At 49.7% G+C, this 16,477-nt stretch overlaps 1 protein-coding gene across 10 annotated transcripts in view; it reads right to left on the reverse strand.

The window, feature by feature from the left end:
• Window positions 1-7,733: 7,733 nt before the first annotated feature.
• ZC3H7B (zinc finger CCCH-type containing 7B) overlaps window positions 7,734-16,477 on the reverse strand; it is a 53,946-nt gene continuing 45,202 nt past the window's right edge. For 9 of the 10 annotated variants that reach the window (XM_074871053.1, XM_074871047.1, XM_074871044.1 and 6 more), the window contains exons 20-23: window positions 15,185-15,293; window positions 13,332-13,465; window positions 12,396-12,559; window positions 7,734-11,618 (exon numbers count right to left, since the gene is read on the reverse strand). In XM_074871053.1, the coding sequence (XP_074727154.1) occupies window positions 11,426-11,618; window positions 12,396-12,559; window positions 13,332-13,465; window positions 15,185-15,293 (600 nt within the window). In that variant the 3' untranslated portion in view covers window positions 7,734-11,425. Of the gene's footprint in view, window positions 11,619-12,395; window positions 12,560-13,331; window positions 13,466-15,184; window positions 15,294-15,945; window positions 16,118-16,477 lie in introns of those variants that run through there. The other variant, XM_074871052.1, reaches the window with a different exon arrangement.

The following is a 16,477-nucleotide window of genomic DNA, read 5'->3' on the forward strand; positions in this document are numbered from 1 at the left end:
TCTGATCTTCTTTATCAGAATCAGGCTTGGGAAGGAGCATCTTACACACGCTGGGATCTTCTCTTCTGCTGGGTGTGATAATTAGAACAGAATTGCCTTTATTTCTCAGTTTGCTCCTGTCCATTTTGACAGAGTCAGCCTTACAGCGCCAGTGTGTCTCAATAGGAACCAGGTATTCCCACTCTGATCTGTGACCCCTGGCTACCAGGAACAGCCCAGCAAAACCATGCGTGGCTCAAAACCAAGCATGGAAGTGGCCTGAGTGAAGTCATTAGGACTTTTCTTGTGCCTAAAGTGAAGCATTTCACTGGCCCAGCATTTAGAGTCTTAAAAAGTGATAGGGTTTGCTCGCCCCATGATAGCATGGTGTTTGGTCCAATACAGAAATGCATTTGATTTAACCCATTAGAAACCAAAAAGAAAGAATTACCTAGCCAGGTTGGGTGGTTGGGAATTTCAGATTAGCTGGGAGTTTCATGATCTAGATCTCAATCTAATCAGGCTCAGAAATCACACAGTAGATGCTTTGGTAGAATTCTTAATTATGGTACAGCTACTCACACTACACCCTCTTCGGATTTTCCTTGTGGTTTGCTCTCCCCATTCCCCAGGGAGAACGTAAGAAAACAGCCAGTGATAACCATCGGTGGTGAAGCCATTCAGGGAGAATAGTCCCCTACCAGCCCTCCACCCACACAAAGCTGGAGCCAGCAGACAGACCCTGCAGACAGTCAGTGCATTCTGGCTGCTGAGAGCAAGGGAAACAATTGCATCTCTCCCTCCTGGAGCACAGCCTGCCAGCCAGGAGGTCCATATCCTTTCCTGAAATCTTCCAGTCCATTCTGACTGGTCAAAGCAAGCACAGTGGGGTCACTCAATCCTGCCAGGTATCACTAACACTGGGGAGAGCTACCGCCATACATGCTTAGGTCTGCTTCTCACCAAAGTAAAGGATGGCGAAGTGAAGTGACTGCGAACATGGTAGCTGCCCAATGCCAGGTGCAGCTGAACCTCCTGGTTTTGCTCCAGGCTCAAACTTGTCCTGAAAGCTGGACAAACATCTGACTATGTGTCTGGAGGGACCCAAGGACTTCACAGCAGCTGCTGCAGCAATTGACTGACATTTACAGCTTCAGAAAATGAAGTTCATTGAGAGGAAATTCATAGAATCATATAATGGTTAGGGTTGGAAGGGACCTTAAAGATCATCTAAATTGTCACATTAGCCTGCAATAGACTTCTACACATTTTTGTCTAGAGATCTGAGAGCACATACCTCATCTTGTGTTTGCCACGTCCACAAAGTCTCCTGCCAACACTGTGTGTCCTTCTTGATTCATAATCCCTGAAAAATGAGCTCCCACCCAGGAGAAGAGCTTGGGTAACATCACTAGCAGGATGCATCAACATTGCCCTGACTTTGATCCTGGGGAAGCAGAAACCGTACTATGAAATAAAGTCATAGCAGTGGGGAATGTCCGTCTGCTGTCACGTCCCCGCCACGGAGAGCACTTGAGCTGCTTTAGTGAATGGAGTTGAAATGTTGGCTCTGGAAAGCTGCAGGCATGGCCACAGATTGCATCATTTGTGCTGGCTGCACTGTTATCAGATCAGATCATTATTTATTAGTATTGTAATCCCATGTTAGTGGAGGTCTCAGCAGCTCTGCTCCATCACTCAGAAGCCCAGTCAGCCCTTAACAGCACATTTTCTCACAGACTCAACCAGCCATAGTCAACTTACGCTGGCCCTAAGTGGATGGCACACAGAAGGGGGCACCTAATGTGATGGAGAGAGGCAAACTCCAGGAACACCAATTTAAATGGCAGGGGCCAGGGCTATCTGTCTTTTCTGTAGGTCTCTCGGTGCAGCTACCCACACCGCCCAGCAGTGCTCGCTGCAGCCCTCGGCACATTTGCCCAAGGAGTGTGTTCAGCAGTGCCACGGCCACATGCAGTCCCGAGGGGAGGAGTGGGGGTCCTTAGTCCATGCTCCCCCTCCTTTTAGCTTTTCATTCCAAAGAGTTGCTTTTTTTTTTTTAAGCACAACCAAATTCTTATCTTTTGCTTCCCCTCCTGCCCCCACCTCTCTGCAGTGCTCAGGTACTTCTGTTGGTACCAGAGCATGTAAATGTCTCTTTTAAAACCCCTAATTCTACTTCTGTCTTTAGAGGGACCTCTCTACAGAGGTCTGCCATCAGGCCCAGAGCACTGGGGCTGAGGTGTTATCAGTAGGTACAGCCTTCCTGGCAGTTTGAGACTCTGAAGAATCGTTTCAGACATTCAGATCTGATACAGGCCTGTTCATTACAAGGAGCTCTCTGTGCATCTCTCCAAGTTGTCATCTTTCCCTCAGCCCCAGGAGTGCTCCCTCAACTCCTTCACAGGGCCACACCTGCGGTGCTTCTGGAGCTGCTTTTCCACTGCCTCCCCTCCTGATGGTGGTCTTGCAGCCACCCTCAGACCCAAAACAAGAGCCGGTGGCATGCCTGGGGGTCTCCTTGGTCAGAAACTTCTGAAGATCGTTGCTGTGGGTCCTGTACTTGGTGGTGCCACCTGGCTGCACACTGATTTCTGAGACCACCTGTACAGAAGGGAACTTCGTTGTTTCTTACGTGTATCTGAAAGCACAGCTTGTGGGGAACTCACCAGCAGCAGTGACATTTGACCAGAGAAAGGCATTATTGGTTATTATTGCTAATTGCTGTTATCTCAGCTTCCTCCGATGAGATGAAAGCTTGGCTTGATAATTTAATGAACTATTCCTCTTAGAAAATAGAAAACATTTTTTGTCTGATTTTCTAAGGACACAAAGCTTACACAACAGTATTATCCATCCATCCATCCATCCATCCATCCATCCATCCTTCCCTCCCCAGAACATGCTACCCACCTTGGCAAAGGGATAAATATATTTAAGTATCCTTTTCTTTTTGAAAGATAAACTAGTAACAAAAGAGTTGAATAATGCCTCCTCGGAGAGAAAACCTGCTGTTATTTGTTCTGCTTGATCTGGGGCACATGCTTTGGCAGTGACACCCCAAAGCATGTGCTGTCCCTGGCAGGCAATAGCGAGAGGACAGGCAGAAGCCAGCAGTACTGAGGAGACTTTGTGGTGACAGACAAGGTAGGTTACTCCCCTGAAGGGTATCTGGAAATAAGGACAAAAATCTGTAGAAATCTCTAGAAGCTTTACAAATTCTGCTGCTCTTGAAGCAGCTTTCTTTTCTTCAGTCACCCAAGACCATTCACCTTGGCAGCACAGCCATTATTTGGAAATTGACATATCTCCTCACACAAGGTGTCTTCTGCTGCAGGTCCCACAAATCAAGCCCACTCCTCACAGCCTGTGTGGAGGCGCCACGCCCAACCACAGTTTGGTTTTTGCACCAAACCCAGCCTGGTAAGTGGTTTCCTCTTTCTTCTTTTATCCAAGCAAACCCTTTGCCAGAGGTCAGTCGCTGCCTCTTTGCAGACATCCGTATTTTTTTTTTTTGTTCTTGTACTAGCTCCTCAGACAAATGCACACTCCACTGGCAACTTCCAAATTTAACTATTTATTTGCATAGTGCATTGAGCTTGAGAGGGAATTTTTTTCATCCTGGCAGGGACTGGCAGGCTGAGTTTCACTGTGGCCATTCTGAAAGCAGGCTTGGTCCACATTCCAGCACCTTGACTTCTGTAGGGTCAAGATGCTGCTGTTAGCGGCGGCAGACATCTATGGAGCTGCAAGGATACCCAGAACAGCAGCAACAGGGAAGGCTGTGGCCAGACTAGGGGTGTCTGCATCCACAGCAGATTACTTTAAAAGAAAAGGAGGTGGCAGAAGGAGCGATGAAGCCAGCACAGGCGGGTGGACAGCTGAGGATTGGCAAATATGGAACTGGGGCTCTGTGTTGGCTTAAGACCTTGCCTGGCACCTGAAACACAGGTGTGCGATCCTTTAGGCACTTTTGATGGTATCAACATGGGGCAGAGTCACACAGGCTTCATGAGGCCTTGCACTGAGCCTCCTTCCCAACTCTGAAGGGGCTGCCCCTTCCCTGGGCAGAGTATCACAAGCATACATGTGCCTGTGTACATGTATATGTATGCCTCTCTCCCTGTGTGGAGGAGCAGCGCCGGGATCCCTCCAGCGAGTGGTGCATTTCAGTGGAAGGAACCGCCTGCACCTCCCGCCCGAGGCAAAAGGATTTCTAAAAACTAATTCCCCAAAATGAGTGCCAAAAAGCTAATGAGCTTTGCTTCCCCACACTCCCCGCCAAGACATCTCCCTCCTTCTTGGGGTGCTCACGTGGCAGCCAGGCTCACCGCAGCTCTGTTCTTCCGCATGTGGCCTTCCCTTGTGAAGTGCCCTTTGCCAGAAAACTAGGTGCTAGGCAGGGAGAAAATGTGAGAAAGGCTCTTGGGATCACCAGAAGTTGTGCTGCCCTGGGTAGGAAGGACACCTAGAGCTGCCTTTGTGCATTTCCCTGCTCTGGAAATGCTCTGGGAGCCTGGGCAGAGCTGGCTTTGGGAGCTCTCTGAACAAGCCTTGGCAGGAAGCAGAGCCCAGGAGGTGCCAAGAGCCGCAATAAACCAAGGCGTTTAAAGCAGGATGGGGAAATCCAAGGACAGCAATTCCTGAGCCTCTGCCAGGGTCTGTAGGAGACCATTGAGTGGGACAGCAAGGAAGATAGATGCTCCTCCAGCTGCTTCCTTCTCAAAATGGAGCGGCTGGCTGTAAGGACCTCGGCTGTTCCTTGGCCATCCCTTTCCAGGCTCACTCACCTCTCTTGGGAATGACAGCAGGGGTGCTGCAGCATCATGGCCCAAGACGTCAGAGCCCAGTGGACGGATATGAGAGTCAGCTGAGCCTGGGGAAGGCATGTGGGCTGAAAGACAACAACTGATCCCTTGAGAAGCCTGGACAGTTTGGCTGCTGCTCATCCCCAAAAGCCAAGATATGAATGGTCTTGAACAGGAGAAGATCCAGCCTGATGAGAGCTTCTTTTGAGACACTGCTTCCGTATCAAATCCCCACCACAGCTCCCAGGGGCAACATCCAACTGTGTTGCAGTCATCCTCAAGCCATTTGGCTGGGGAAAACTGAGGCCATCTCACTCCAATGGAAGCAGGACGTTTTCTCTCTGTTTCAGCTTTGCTGGGGTACAGCCTGCAGAGCGTGCCTTGGTATTCAATTAAGAGAAACTATGCAGCTCTTCGTCCTTCCCAGTGATCTGCCTGGAGGGCCCCAGCACTACCAAAAGCCCACAGCTAAGGCAGACAAGGAAATCCACAGAGAAGAAGGGAAATACACCAAAGAACACCTCCAGCACTGGGTATTTTTCCAGTTTCAAGCAAGCCAAATCTGGCATCTGGGTTTAGAGGTTTCCATCCCAGCCCTGGGTAAATGTCATTTTTGGGAGGATTAATCCAGATGGTAACAAATAACCCTATTTCCTGGGACTCTCTGCTATGTCTGTGCCTCTCAAGGCTCTCAGGAAAAAGAAGGAGTTTTCCGGGGTGCTGCCATCCATAAGCTAAACTGCAGAGTGGAGCACCCCTGAAAAAGGGCAGTTTCAGGAGCTGCCAAGGCCAGGCCTGCTGCAGTGGGGAAGGAGTCAGTTGGAGCTGTCATCTTGTCTGATCCCTGCTCTCATCCTTGCTGCACCTGGATATGCTTCCAGGAAACACCACCCCTGCCCTGGGGCCACTGGGACCTGCTGCTCCTACCTGGAGGGGGAACCATAGAGAAGCAGGAGGTGACAATCCAGCTGCAAAAGGAAAGAGGTTATTTGGAATGCATGGACCCTGTCCCCTCCCATCCTGGGGAGGAAGGGGCAAGGCTGGATGAGATGGGACGCAGAGCTCCTGAGCAGTGCCCACAGCTCTGCAGGAGCCCCAGGAGCTAGCTGTCCCCAGACCCTCTGCCCAGAGCCACCCAGCCAAGTCTGTTCAGCACCCTCCTCCGGCCCACACCAAATGGCTGGCTGCTCCAGCTGGTGCTCTTGCAGCCTTTCCTCCTTCACTTCTCTCCCACCAGTCACTCCCACCCAGCCCTCTTTTACTATTTAGCACACTGCTTTCTGCCCAATGTTTTTCCCCTCCGAGTGCCCTACAGTGTTACCTCCTGCGTGCCCCCACCCCAGCCAGTGACCAGCAGACCTCCCCAGCTTACAGCTCCTGCAGGGCAGGAACTCTCTGCTGCTCTCCTTGCACAGGACACGACACAACACAGCCCTGTTCTTGGTTGCAATGGCTGCAGCAAACACAATTAAAAGTGATGACAGCATTTGCATCACCTGCTGTCACTGCCCAGAAATGTTTCCCTATAGTGTGGGCAGGCAGACTCAGTCACAAAATTGCTTAGGAATCCCATCTGCAGCTTACATGATTTGCAAGGCAAAATCCCTCTGCCAGGCTGCTGTGTGGTGGCATTAAAGTTCTTTAGTACGAAGCCTTCCTCCAACCTCTCAGGGGTCTCTACCATTGTCCCTCTCAATCCTCCATTGGAGCTGGATCCTTCCTGGCTGACCTGGGGCTCTCCCCCTTGCCTTAACGTCTGCTGAAGTTCCTAGGAGGAAATGAATACTGAAGTCACCGCTCTTTTCCCTGCCTCTCCAAAATACAAGTTTATTTTCTTCAATGAAGAAACACCGGTGGAGAAACACAGCTGAAGGCTCAAACCTGCAAGGAAAACACTGTTGTTTTTCTCCTCATCCTTTGTCCGCCTCACAGTTTTGGTCTCCATTGTACTGGAAAAGCCTCCCTCACTCTTGCCAGCATGGACTCAATAATCTGTGGAGGGTAAAACTAGTGCTTCTCACATTGTATGTACTCAATAGATGCACCAGAAGTGCACCAGTCTCCTCATTCCCTCTCCACTACAAGCTTGTATTCAGGCCTCCCTCACAATCAGAAGGACATGAGTCCTTGTGTCCGTATCCAGGCACACTGGTGAGGTGCGTAACAAATCTCTCCTCAGGTCTCACTGGATGAGATCTTCTGGTCACTACCAGTTTATACAGCAGTAGCAGTGTGTCTCCATGGGACTTCCTTGCCTCTGCTGCATCTCCAGTTTTGGTTTTATCAAGAATCCCAGATTAATCTGTATCATGATAGATTTGAAAACTAAAGGAAACAGTTTTATTAATAAATATTTTCACAGTGACCTCTTTCCCCAGGTGTGATCTTCACCACACAGGATCCTCTCCAGAGGGAAATCTGCATGGATGCTGCTCATGGCCCAAGCTGCGTGTGACTGGGTGCACAGGGCTAAGGGCATTTTCCCTGGCAGGGTGCACGCTGGCAGGCTAAAGAACTGGCTGACCCAGTTGAACAGAGGAGCCTACACAGCAGAACAACCTCTAGATGAAGGTGATTACAAGACCTGATTACTGGAGGTTTCAAAACACAGGTTACCTAAACACCTGAAATTATGTGTTAATGCAGAGTGTGTAGATTCTGTGTGTTTGGGGCAAAGAAAAAAAAAATTAAAATATCTTAAATACAACTAAAGTTCACCAGAACTGTGCATCTGATGAAGAACTGCAGAATCTGTTAATACACACACATGCAATTTTCCACTCAGCAAGAAGAGCAGTAGATTATACTTAAAGATGGGAGAAAGCAAAAGTGATTCAATGCTTGAAGTGCGCCCTTTGCTTCCCTCCTTACAGCAGGGAAACCTGAAACCAAGATAAAAAGTCTTCGTGGGCTACTTGAAAAATGCAACCACACACTGGATCAGGAGAGGGTTTAAAGTGCACACTTTTATTTTCTATTACAAAGGCTAAAAGAAGCAAGTTTGTTTTGTTTTTTATTTAAGAACAAAAACAAAAATGTTGTTAAAACATCTACATTATTATCCTGATACTAGACCTTATGAAAGATACTAAGTTCTTTTTTAATAGTAAAGCGTGGTATTCTTAAATTATATTAATACAAAGACATATTAAAGGACTCGAAATCATTACTACCCAGCTCAGAACTGCAGCATCCCCTTGCTATCTTTTTCTTTCACTTGCTAAAACCCATCCATTTTTGACATACGGTTTCATACAAGCTAAGCAGGGTATTTTTTGGTTTTTTTACTTCCCCCTGTAAAGGTCAGGTTAACTCCAACACCAGCATCACTTAAATTCCTGCCCCTACCAAAGGATTTGGGAAAAGATTTTCACTAAGTCCTTCAGCATTTAACCAGTTGATCTAAATCAAATTCTGTGTGAGCCTGTGTGTCTGCTGATTTTACAGGATATGAAATTTTCTTCTAATGTTATAAAATCAAAACACCACTTCTTTTGTTAATAAGCCTCAGATTTTGTTCTGTGCTGCAAAATATTCTTTTTCCCTCACATGAATGAAGAAAAGAGAGAGTAACCACAGGGCCTTGTGAACACACCACTAAAGCAGCCCTACAACTTGTCATTTATCTGTTGTAGAGCTGCGAGTGCTGAGCAATTCTGCATAATGTGCTGAAGAAAACCCTCTTGGCTTGATAAAGCAAGCCTGGGAAGTCAAGTGTGAAGCTTCCTGCCTTTCACAATGTCCCTTTAAATAATATAAGCAAAGCTTTACCATTAAAACTTTACTTGCTAGTTAGCAGTATAATACTCTTTCACTGAGACAGGACTGCGAGGACACCCTAGGGGGTTTCAAAAATGTGAACAGGAAAAGCTGTTCCATCTCAAAATTTATACCTATCTATATAAAACCCTTCCCTCTTTGTTATTTCCCTTTCTCTAACCCAAATAAAAGTCTTCATATTTACACCGGAGATGCTGCGTTTCCTGGCCCGAGTCCTTTTCCTTTACCCTCATTTAAAAGATTCCTTCGATACCACACACATATAATATTATATAGAGTGATATATTTAATACCTGTGTATATATGCTTCATGGCAGGGGTCACATATATACACACTAAAACAAGTCTGGTGACAAAGTACTGCAACACCACAGACCAGGTTATCATATCAGGGAAAACAAAAATTGATACTCGACGCAACCCCTGTGACCGTGGGCCTCCCTCATCTCACGCACGCTCGCCCTCTCCCCGCCTCGGCCCCAACCCGAACCTCCGCAGCCCCGCTGAGCAGCTCAGCTCTCATCACAGAGACGGGCAGAGGGAACAGTGACCCACTCTGTAACCTAAACAAGTTATCGTATGAGAAATCAAGGTGCAGCGAACGCTAGAGTCACACTAGAGATGCAGATTTGTTTTAAAAATAAAAACACATTCCAACGTTCCCCGATCAGATTTGCTTCCTTGGTGTCTCTGCCCAAGAAGAGCAGAACAAGATGACCCAGGAACTGATGCCTGCCTCCTCCCCATCTCTCTCTGTTTATAAAGTTGACCAGTTGAGCACAAGGAGCAGCAGGAGAAGGTACGATCCAGACAGCTACAGCGAAGAGCAGTGGAGAAAATACAGCACCTGACCACTCAAAAACTGTGATGCGTTGGTCACTCTTCCTCCCCACAGCACTACAGATCCTTCTCCATCTCATCCTTCTCCCCACATGTGGGCAGAGATGGAAATAACCACTTCCCTCTCCTCTTCTCCCAGTAAGCCACCTCTGTATCATCAGATGTTACGGTCCTGGCCCGTAACCACCCCAGTGGAGCTGATGCACCTGCCTGGAAGCTGGTTTAGAAAGGTGCCAGCTGCCCCCACAGCATCTCCTGCATTTCCACATCTCCTGTATTTCCACATCCCATCTCTCTTGAAGCTGGGAACCCCAAGGATATGGGAGCAGGGAGGGAAAAGGGGGAGCCAGCAATGCCAAAGCACCAAGCAGTTCATGGCCAGATTGTATTTACCACAGATACAGTACTGTCAGACCTGAGGGCTCTGAGCTTGCTGTCCTGGGAGACTCTGGATGAAAAAGACATCCCCTGCGAAGGCTGGGAGGGAGATGTATTTGTGTTTGAGTGGATGGTGCCATCCATGCATGCAAAACTGCTGGACTGCAGAAGAGAGGAGGAGAGGGAAGCTCAGGACAGGACACACGTTTACTGCTTACAGGATGACACCGCCAGATCGGACAAGGCTGGCATACAGAGCAGTACTGCCTCTCACCACTGCCACTACAGACACCAAAAGTTCTGGCCCAGCACTCAGCATCACCGGTTCCCCCACCGTGGTGCACGTCAGGCAGGACAGGAGCAGGCACATGGCTGGGTCCCGTTGGGCCACTCACCCTCCAGCGCAGTCCCTGCCCTGGCTGCACTGTGCATCTGCAAGCTCCCGGCGCTGAGGGAGAGGGGGCTGCACCTCTGGTGCTGGTAAGTGCCCTTCCAGCTGGATTCCTGTCAGCAAAGCATCGCCCATGCTGCTCACTGGGGTCCTTTAAATTGGGTCCCCTGCCCAGTTCTTCTGGCCGTGCAGGGAAAAACGCAGCTCTAAATAACCAATAACACATGCCAAGTAGAAAGCAAGAAGGGAACCCCATTACCTCCCTCCCTCTCTTCAGGACACAAGGCAGCACAGAAACACAAGCTCCTTTTGGTTACAGCCTTCCTCCTGACAGATACTGCTGCATGGACTACAGTGACACAGGGTGTGTCACAGTCTCCACTACACCTTCTAGATGGCTTCAGTCTTACTTGCACCAGTCACACCAGCCAAAAAACCAAACCAAAACTACCCACCCTGAATACCTGTCATGCACTGAGAAAGACATCTAATGAGCAGTCACCGACTTGCTTTCTGCTGAAACAGTCTGAAGTCACCTACAGTCCAGTTCCTGCTGCTGCAAGCAGTTTTATTACTTTGCTGCTTTTAGCTACACCCTATACCAGACAGCTGTTACCCTCCCTCAGCACCAGTTGATGTCTCAGAGCAATATAGACAGCAGAAGCTTAAGCATAGATGTTTTAAGCTGGATCTAGTGGTTTTCCTTCTTTTGCACCTCAATTCCTAATTCTGGTACTGAATTCCCAGGAGAGCAAGATGGCTGCAGCAGCGTTAAGTGGGGCTTGCTCTGCAGCACTGAGAAAAGGAGCACATGAACTTCATGGTCACCTTTTCACCAGGTGTTTGGCCTTTTCTTTCAGCTTTGTCCTCCAGATCTCTGCAGCCGCACTCTGAATTGAAGGGCAGGAGAATGACACAAGGAGAAGTTCTCTGATTCGCAGCCCAGTACAGACTGTATTCATTCCTTTGAAGGACAGCGAAAACCAAAAGATGGAGAGGAAGGAGAATTTGGGAGAAAGAAGAGAGAGAAGACGGATCACAAACTCAAGTGAGCATGGCGTTCGCTGGCCAAGGAGAATCAAATTCACGATTTCATTCACCACTAATAAATCATCATCTCATAATCTTAAAACAAAAGAAAAGAAAAAGTTCTCTTTGCGAGACACAGATCTCGCTCTCCCTGTTACTGCCACTCTCGGAAAACCCACCCCGTGTTTCTCCAGCCAACAGGCTCACCCCCCTACCCTTACTATACACCATCCCGCAATAGGAAGTTGTATTTCCCGAAGTCGTCATCCCTGGGGCAGAGCAGCATGTCCTTGCGGGCTTTGGCCAGTTTCTGTTTCAGCACCTCCCTCCGGTCTAGCCACTCTGTCAGCTCGTCCTGGCCGTGAGCATAGCGACATTCCTCCCCTTCGGGGCAGGCCTTGCTCTTCTGGAACCTGCCGGCACAAGGAGCGCAATCAGGAGGGCACCCCCAGGACAGGGGTTTGAGGTCCCTGTCTGGGATACTTGATCAGGGCCCACCAAAACATGCCGCGAACTCTCCTTTCTAAGGGCAAAGCGATTCTCCTACAAACCCACGTGCAGCCAGGGAAGGCAACACAGAGGCTGGGCACAGAAACAGAGCAGCAAACAGAGCAACATCCATGAGGGGATTTAGTCAACGGAACAAAAAAATGCGAGATGGAACTGGGCCAGAAGGGATGAGGAGAAACCACCACACAAGAGAGGAAATGCCAGGTAACAGCCACGAGAGACAGAACCTTCTTTCTAACCAAACCAGCATTTCTAACCATCACAAGCCTTCTGAAGACCCCTCAAGGCACTGATTCAGAGGGTGTGAGACATTCAAGCCATTTAATAAAGCACCTGGGATTCCCCCAGGCATTGGGCCAAGCAGACTGTTCAGCAGCCTGAGAGCTGAGAGCATCCCGGCTGTGGAGGGCACAGGTGCGGACATGAAGCTGGCTCTCCTTTTCTAAAGACACGTGCTCAGGAATGGGGTTTTACCACTCAGTAGTGTGGCTGAGCACCTCTGGGATCTAACAGCAGCCTCCCCGTCACCCAAACCTGTCAGCTCGTCCCACTCCTCCCCCAAGCAGAAGTCCCTGGGGACTCTGTGAGAGGAGGAGGTGGTAAAGGAGGAGGAGGGATGGTGGAGGCCTGTTGCCCTATCCCTGCAGCAGCAGCACAGGAGGGAGATGAGACAACGGTACCTTTCACAGAGCCGGAATTCACCCATGGGGAAGCGGTAGCTCCAGCAGCTGGAGTCACTGTCCGAGGTGAAGACCTTCTCCTTGTGCTTCTCCGACTGGATGTGCTGCTGCCATTGCTTCTTGCTGTTGCTGTTCTTCCCACAGAGCCAGCAGTGGTAGCCCATCTAACCAGTGCAGACAGGGCAAAGGGCCAGTCAGTGCATTAACAATCCCACCCATCAGCCTTCCCCATGCTGGCACTGTCTCTCCCCCTCTCCTTCCAGAGCATCCTGGAAGCTCCACTCAGTGTATGACCTCCTGCACTTCCCTGCCATGTCAACTTTAGGGCAATGTGCTGCCACTGAGGGGGAGTGGAGGAGATGCTCTGTCGAGGTCTACCTACAGCTCAAATGGGCTCAGAGAACAGGAGAACTCAGTTCACTGACATGGTCCCCCTGTCCCTGCTGATGGCCCAGGGTGGGTCTGAGTGCAAGGCCCCCAGGTGCACAGGACTCTTCAGGAGCACAAACCCTTACACCAGCTACCACCCCTGAGCAAAAGAGACACATCTGCCTCTAGTTTTCTCAGGCCTCTGCACTCCAGACCCAGCTCTTCTCCAACCTTCTCCCTCTTTTCTGACAGGCCAGCAATGGCTTTGCTGGCTTTCCCAGGAGCAGGCAGGAACCCTGGGGAGAGGCTGAGCCAATGCAAAAGGGAACCTAAGGTAGGCTCCTACTGACTTGAGAGGATTAACAGAAAAGCCATTGCTGACCCCAGCTCAGTCCCTTCCTGCCTCATCTCTGCTGCTCCAAGCTGTCCGTTTAACCTACATTAGCACAGGCTCTGTCCCACAAGAGCAATGCAGTCCCTGATAGCTCACACCTAGAGCCCAGGAGAGGGGCAGGCTGTCAGCACTGAGGAGGAGGAGGGATGAAGGACAAGAGATCAGCTGATTACCATGATGTCAGCGTAGTCGGTGGGCATCTGGATCTGTTTCTCCCCTTCTCGTGAGGTGAGCGGTGTCCCCTCTCCAGGCTTCCCAGGATTGTGTTTCTTTAGCCACATGTCATAGGTCTGCTGCATATCTAGTACTGCACAAAGGCGACCCGTGAAGTCACTTAGACAACCTCCCACACCGTGCACAAACTATGAGAAAAGGACGAACGCTGGGGCAGCCCTCCCCTCCCCTCCCCTGTGCAGCAGCACCTGCCATCAGACTGAAGGCCTGTGCTCAGGAGGCCCAGTGTCACCTCCTCAGATGAGAGCCCTGAGAGGAACCAAGTTCACAGCACACCACCTGGTGTCTTCTATGAGTCGAGGGGCAACCGTGACAGCAGCTACACAAAATATTCAGGAAGGAGGGAAAGTGGCACAAGATCTCCATGGACTTCACCCCACAAGGTGATTCTCCATCAGGCCTGATTCCGCTTGACCTCAGCAGACATCTCACTCCAGCCAGGGAGCTAAGGCAGGGGCTGGATTCAGATCTGTCCCTTCTCTCTAAACCTAAGCTTCATCCTCAGCACTTGAGAGGGAGGAGAGCCCTTAAGCAAGTTGGCCCCAGGAAGCACTGGGGAGGGGAAGAAGACCTAATGATAGCCTGCCCCAAGTTCAAAACCTGCCCAGAGGACTGCAGTCGATGTCTCCTAGTGCTTTTGGTTTAAAATCCATTCAGCATACTAGTGGGAAGGGAAGTTTTGGTGGAAGCTTTGACTGCACATCTGCCTTTCCAAGATCAGCTCCTGAGAGGCGCTATGGAAACACAGATGTTTGCAGACATGGATGCAATGCTGTAAGTGCAATGCCTTAGTGATTTACTCCTCACTAAATGGGTACTTGAGGAACTCAAAGCAATTGGGATAATGAATGCAAATTCCCCCAAACTGAAACAACGCTGTTGTTGTGCTTGAGCAAACACACCCAGACTGGTCTGATCTGCTTTAAAGGCCTCAGCAACGAAATTACTTGAACTGTAACAAATAACAGTGTTTGGCCCAGCAGAGAGAAAGACCCTCCATCCGTAAAGACTGAACAAACTCAGTGCAGGCCTGAAACCCTTTCCAGCTTTCCAGCATCTCCCAACAGAGCTAGGTGAGCACCTGGACACTGGGCCTTGCAAAGAGAGTCTTTTTTCCAGCTTGCTGTTGGTCTGAATAAGCAAGGATTGCTGCCAGAGAGCTGGCCATCCAGGACATAGGCAACCCCCCAGCTATCCCCCAAAAGGTAACTTGGGAGCCTGCATAATTAATTCCAGACAAGCTCCTCCACAAAGGCACCACCCAACGATGTTCTCATTCAGGATCTCAAATCCACCCCTTTCGAATACAATGCCGTGAGCAGGGAGTGCCGCAGCCCAGGAGCAAGGGATATGAGCAGAAATGGGCAAGAAAGCCAAGGCAGATACAAGACAGACAAGAAAGATACAGGAGCAGCTACAGGTCAGGACTGGTGCTTTGGCAGAGCTCCATGCGGAGCCAGGCCTGGGACAGTATAGGCAACTGGAGGGACAGCACAGGGTGGATTCAAAGAGCTGCAGAAAGGGAGGGCAGCAATGGAGCAATGCAAGACATGGGACCAATGTGCACCAGTCCCAGAGTGAGGGACTCAAGATATAAATGCACGTTTAAGAAAAGAGCAGCTCTAAATTACTGTAGACACACCTGCCCCATAATCCCACCTAAGATCATGGTACCAGCTCTGTCCAGCTCCACCTCTGTGGTCAAGAGTATGTCTTAACAGACCCTGCACCCACTGCCTAAATGTCCTCTTCCTGCTCCCCAAACTCTCTGGCTCATGTTTCCCCCACTCACTTTTATTTTCCTTCATGAAGGTCCACATGTCTCTCTCCTCAGGGCTGTGGGCGAAGGAGCAGTTGCCCACATACTGGCATTTCCTGCCATTTTGTGCATGGATACACAACTGTTAAAAGACAGAGAGCAAAATTTAGTATCTGCACAAACACTCCTTGCTAGAGGGGAAAGCAGGTTCAAAAATACAGCCAGGGCATTAAAATGCACACAGGAGAGGTTGCATGCAGGACACTTCATACATCATTAACTCACGCTTCTTTTCCTCAAGCTCCTGATGACATGAGGGGTAAGTTTTCCCTATAAACACACAGGCAGCTCAGTTCAGCACCTGGCCTCTCTCCTGTTGCCATTTCCATAGGCAACTGGGTGCAGGTACCCACGAGACAGCAGGGAGCAATCTGGATCAGCCCAACAGTGTCTCCTGCTGGTCATGTTGCTGGTCCTCAGAGGTGACTCATTCTCCAGCCATCTCCAAGTGGGTGAAGAGTGGCCTTACGGTTTGCTTAGACTGCACTAGCACACGCACAACTTTACCTCACAGCTACCAACAGCATCATTGCCAGAGGAAATGAGAAGCTTTCCAAGCATCGCATTTACTGACCATCCCTTCTCCCCCAGTCCTGTCACCAGAGGAGGATGGCGGTGAGGAGACCAGCTGGAGAAGAGACAACACTGTTCCTCTCTGGCTGAGGTTGGGTGAGAGCTCAGGCAACACACACACTCTTATGACAACCTGCTTTGCTGCACAATCTGCGACTCACCTGCTGGCCTCGTCTCCTACTGCAGCAGCTGTAAATAACACTTGCTCCCCTCGCCAGTTTCTAGCAACTGGCCTGCAACTGGAGAGCGCTCCAGGTCTCGCACATGGCCTTGCACCTGCCCACGGACTAAGGGGCAGAAGATCCCACAGGGTTGGGAGGAAAGAGCTTTCTCCTTTCAGGGAGAAAGGAAAGAAAAGGGAGAGAGAAACTATCAATCGCCATATTCAGGGCTGGGGTTGGAGGTTAGATATGTGTAGTTTTCCTCACATGTGGCTTTTCAGCCGAGTTCTTAGTTTTGCTTTCAAAACACATCATGAGCAAGTTTCACAATCTACAGCAGCACAGCCACAGCAAAGGCAGGGATAGGCTTCGCCCAAGCGCTCCGTCTCGCCTCTCACCCACATTGAGAAACCCTGACCTAAGGGGAGACTTAAATCTCATTCCCAAGCCCTGTGCCAGCCACTTCTTGAGACGATGACTGCATTAACAGCAACATCAGAAACTTGCATACGTGCATAGAGTAGTTTAAACA

Source organism: Strix uralensis, chromosome 5 (genome assembly GCF_047716275.1).
Source record: "Strix uralensis isolate ZFMK-TIS-50842 chromosome 5, bStrUra1, whole genome shotgun sequence".
NCBI lineage: Eukaryota > Metazoa > Chordata > Aves > Strigiformes > Strigidae > Strix > Strix uralensis.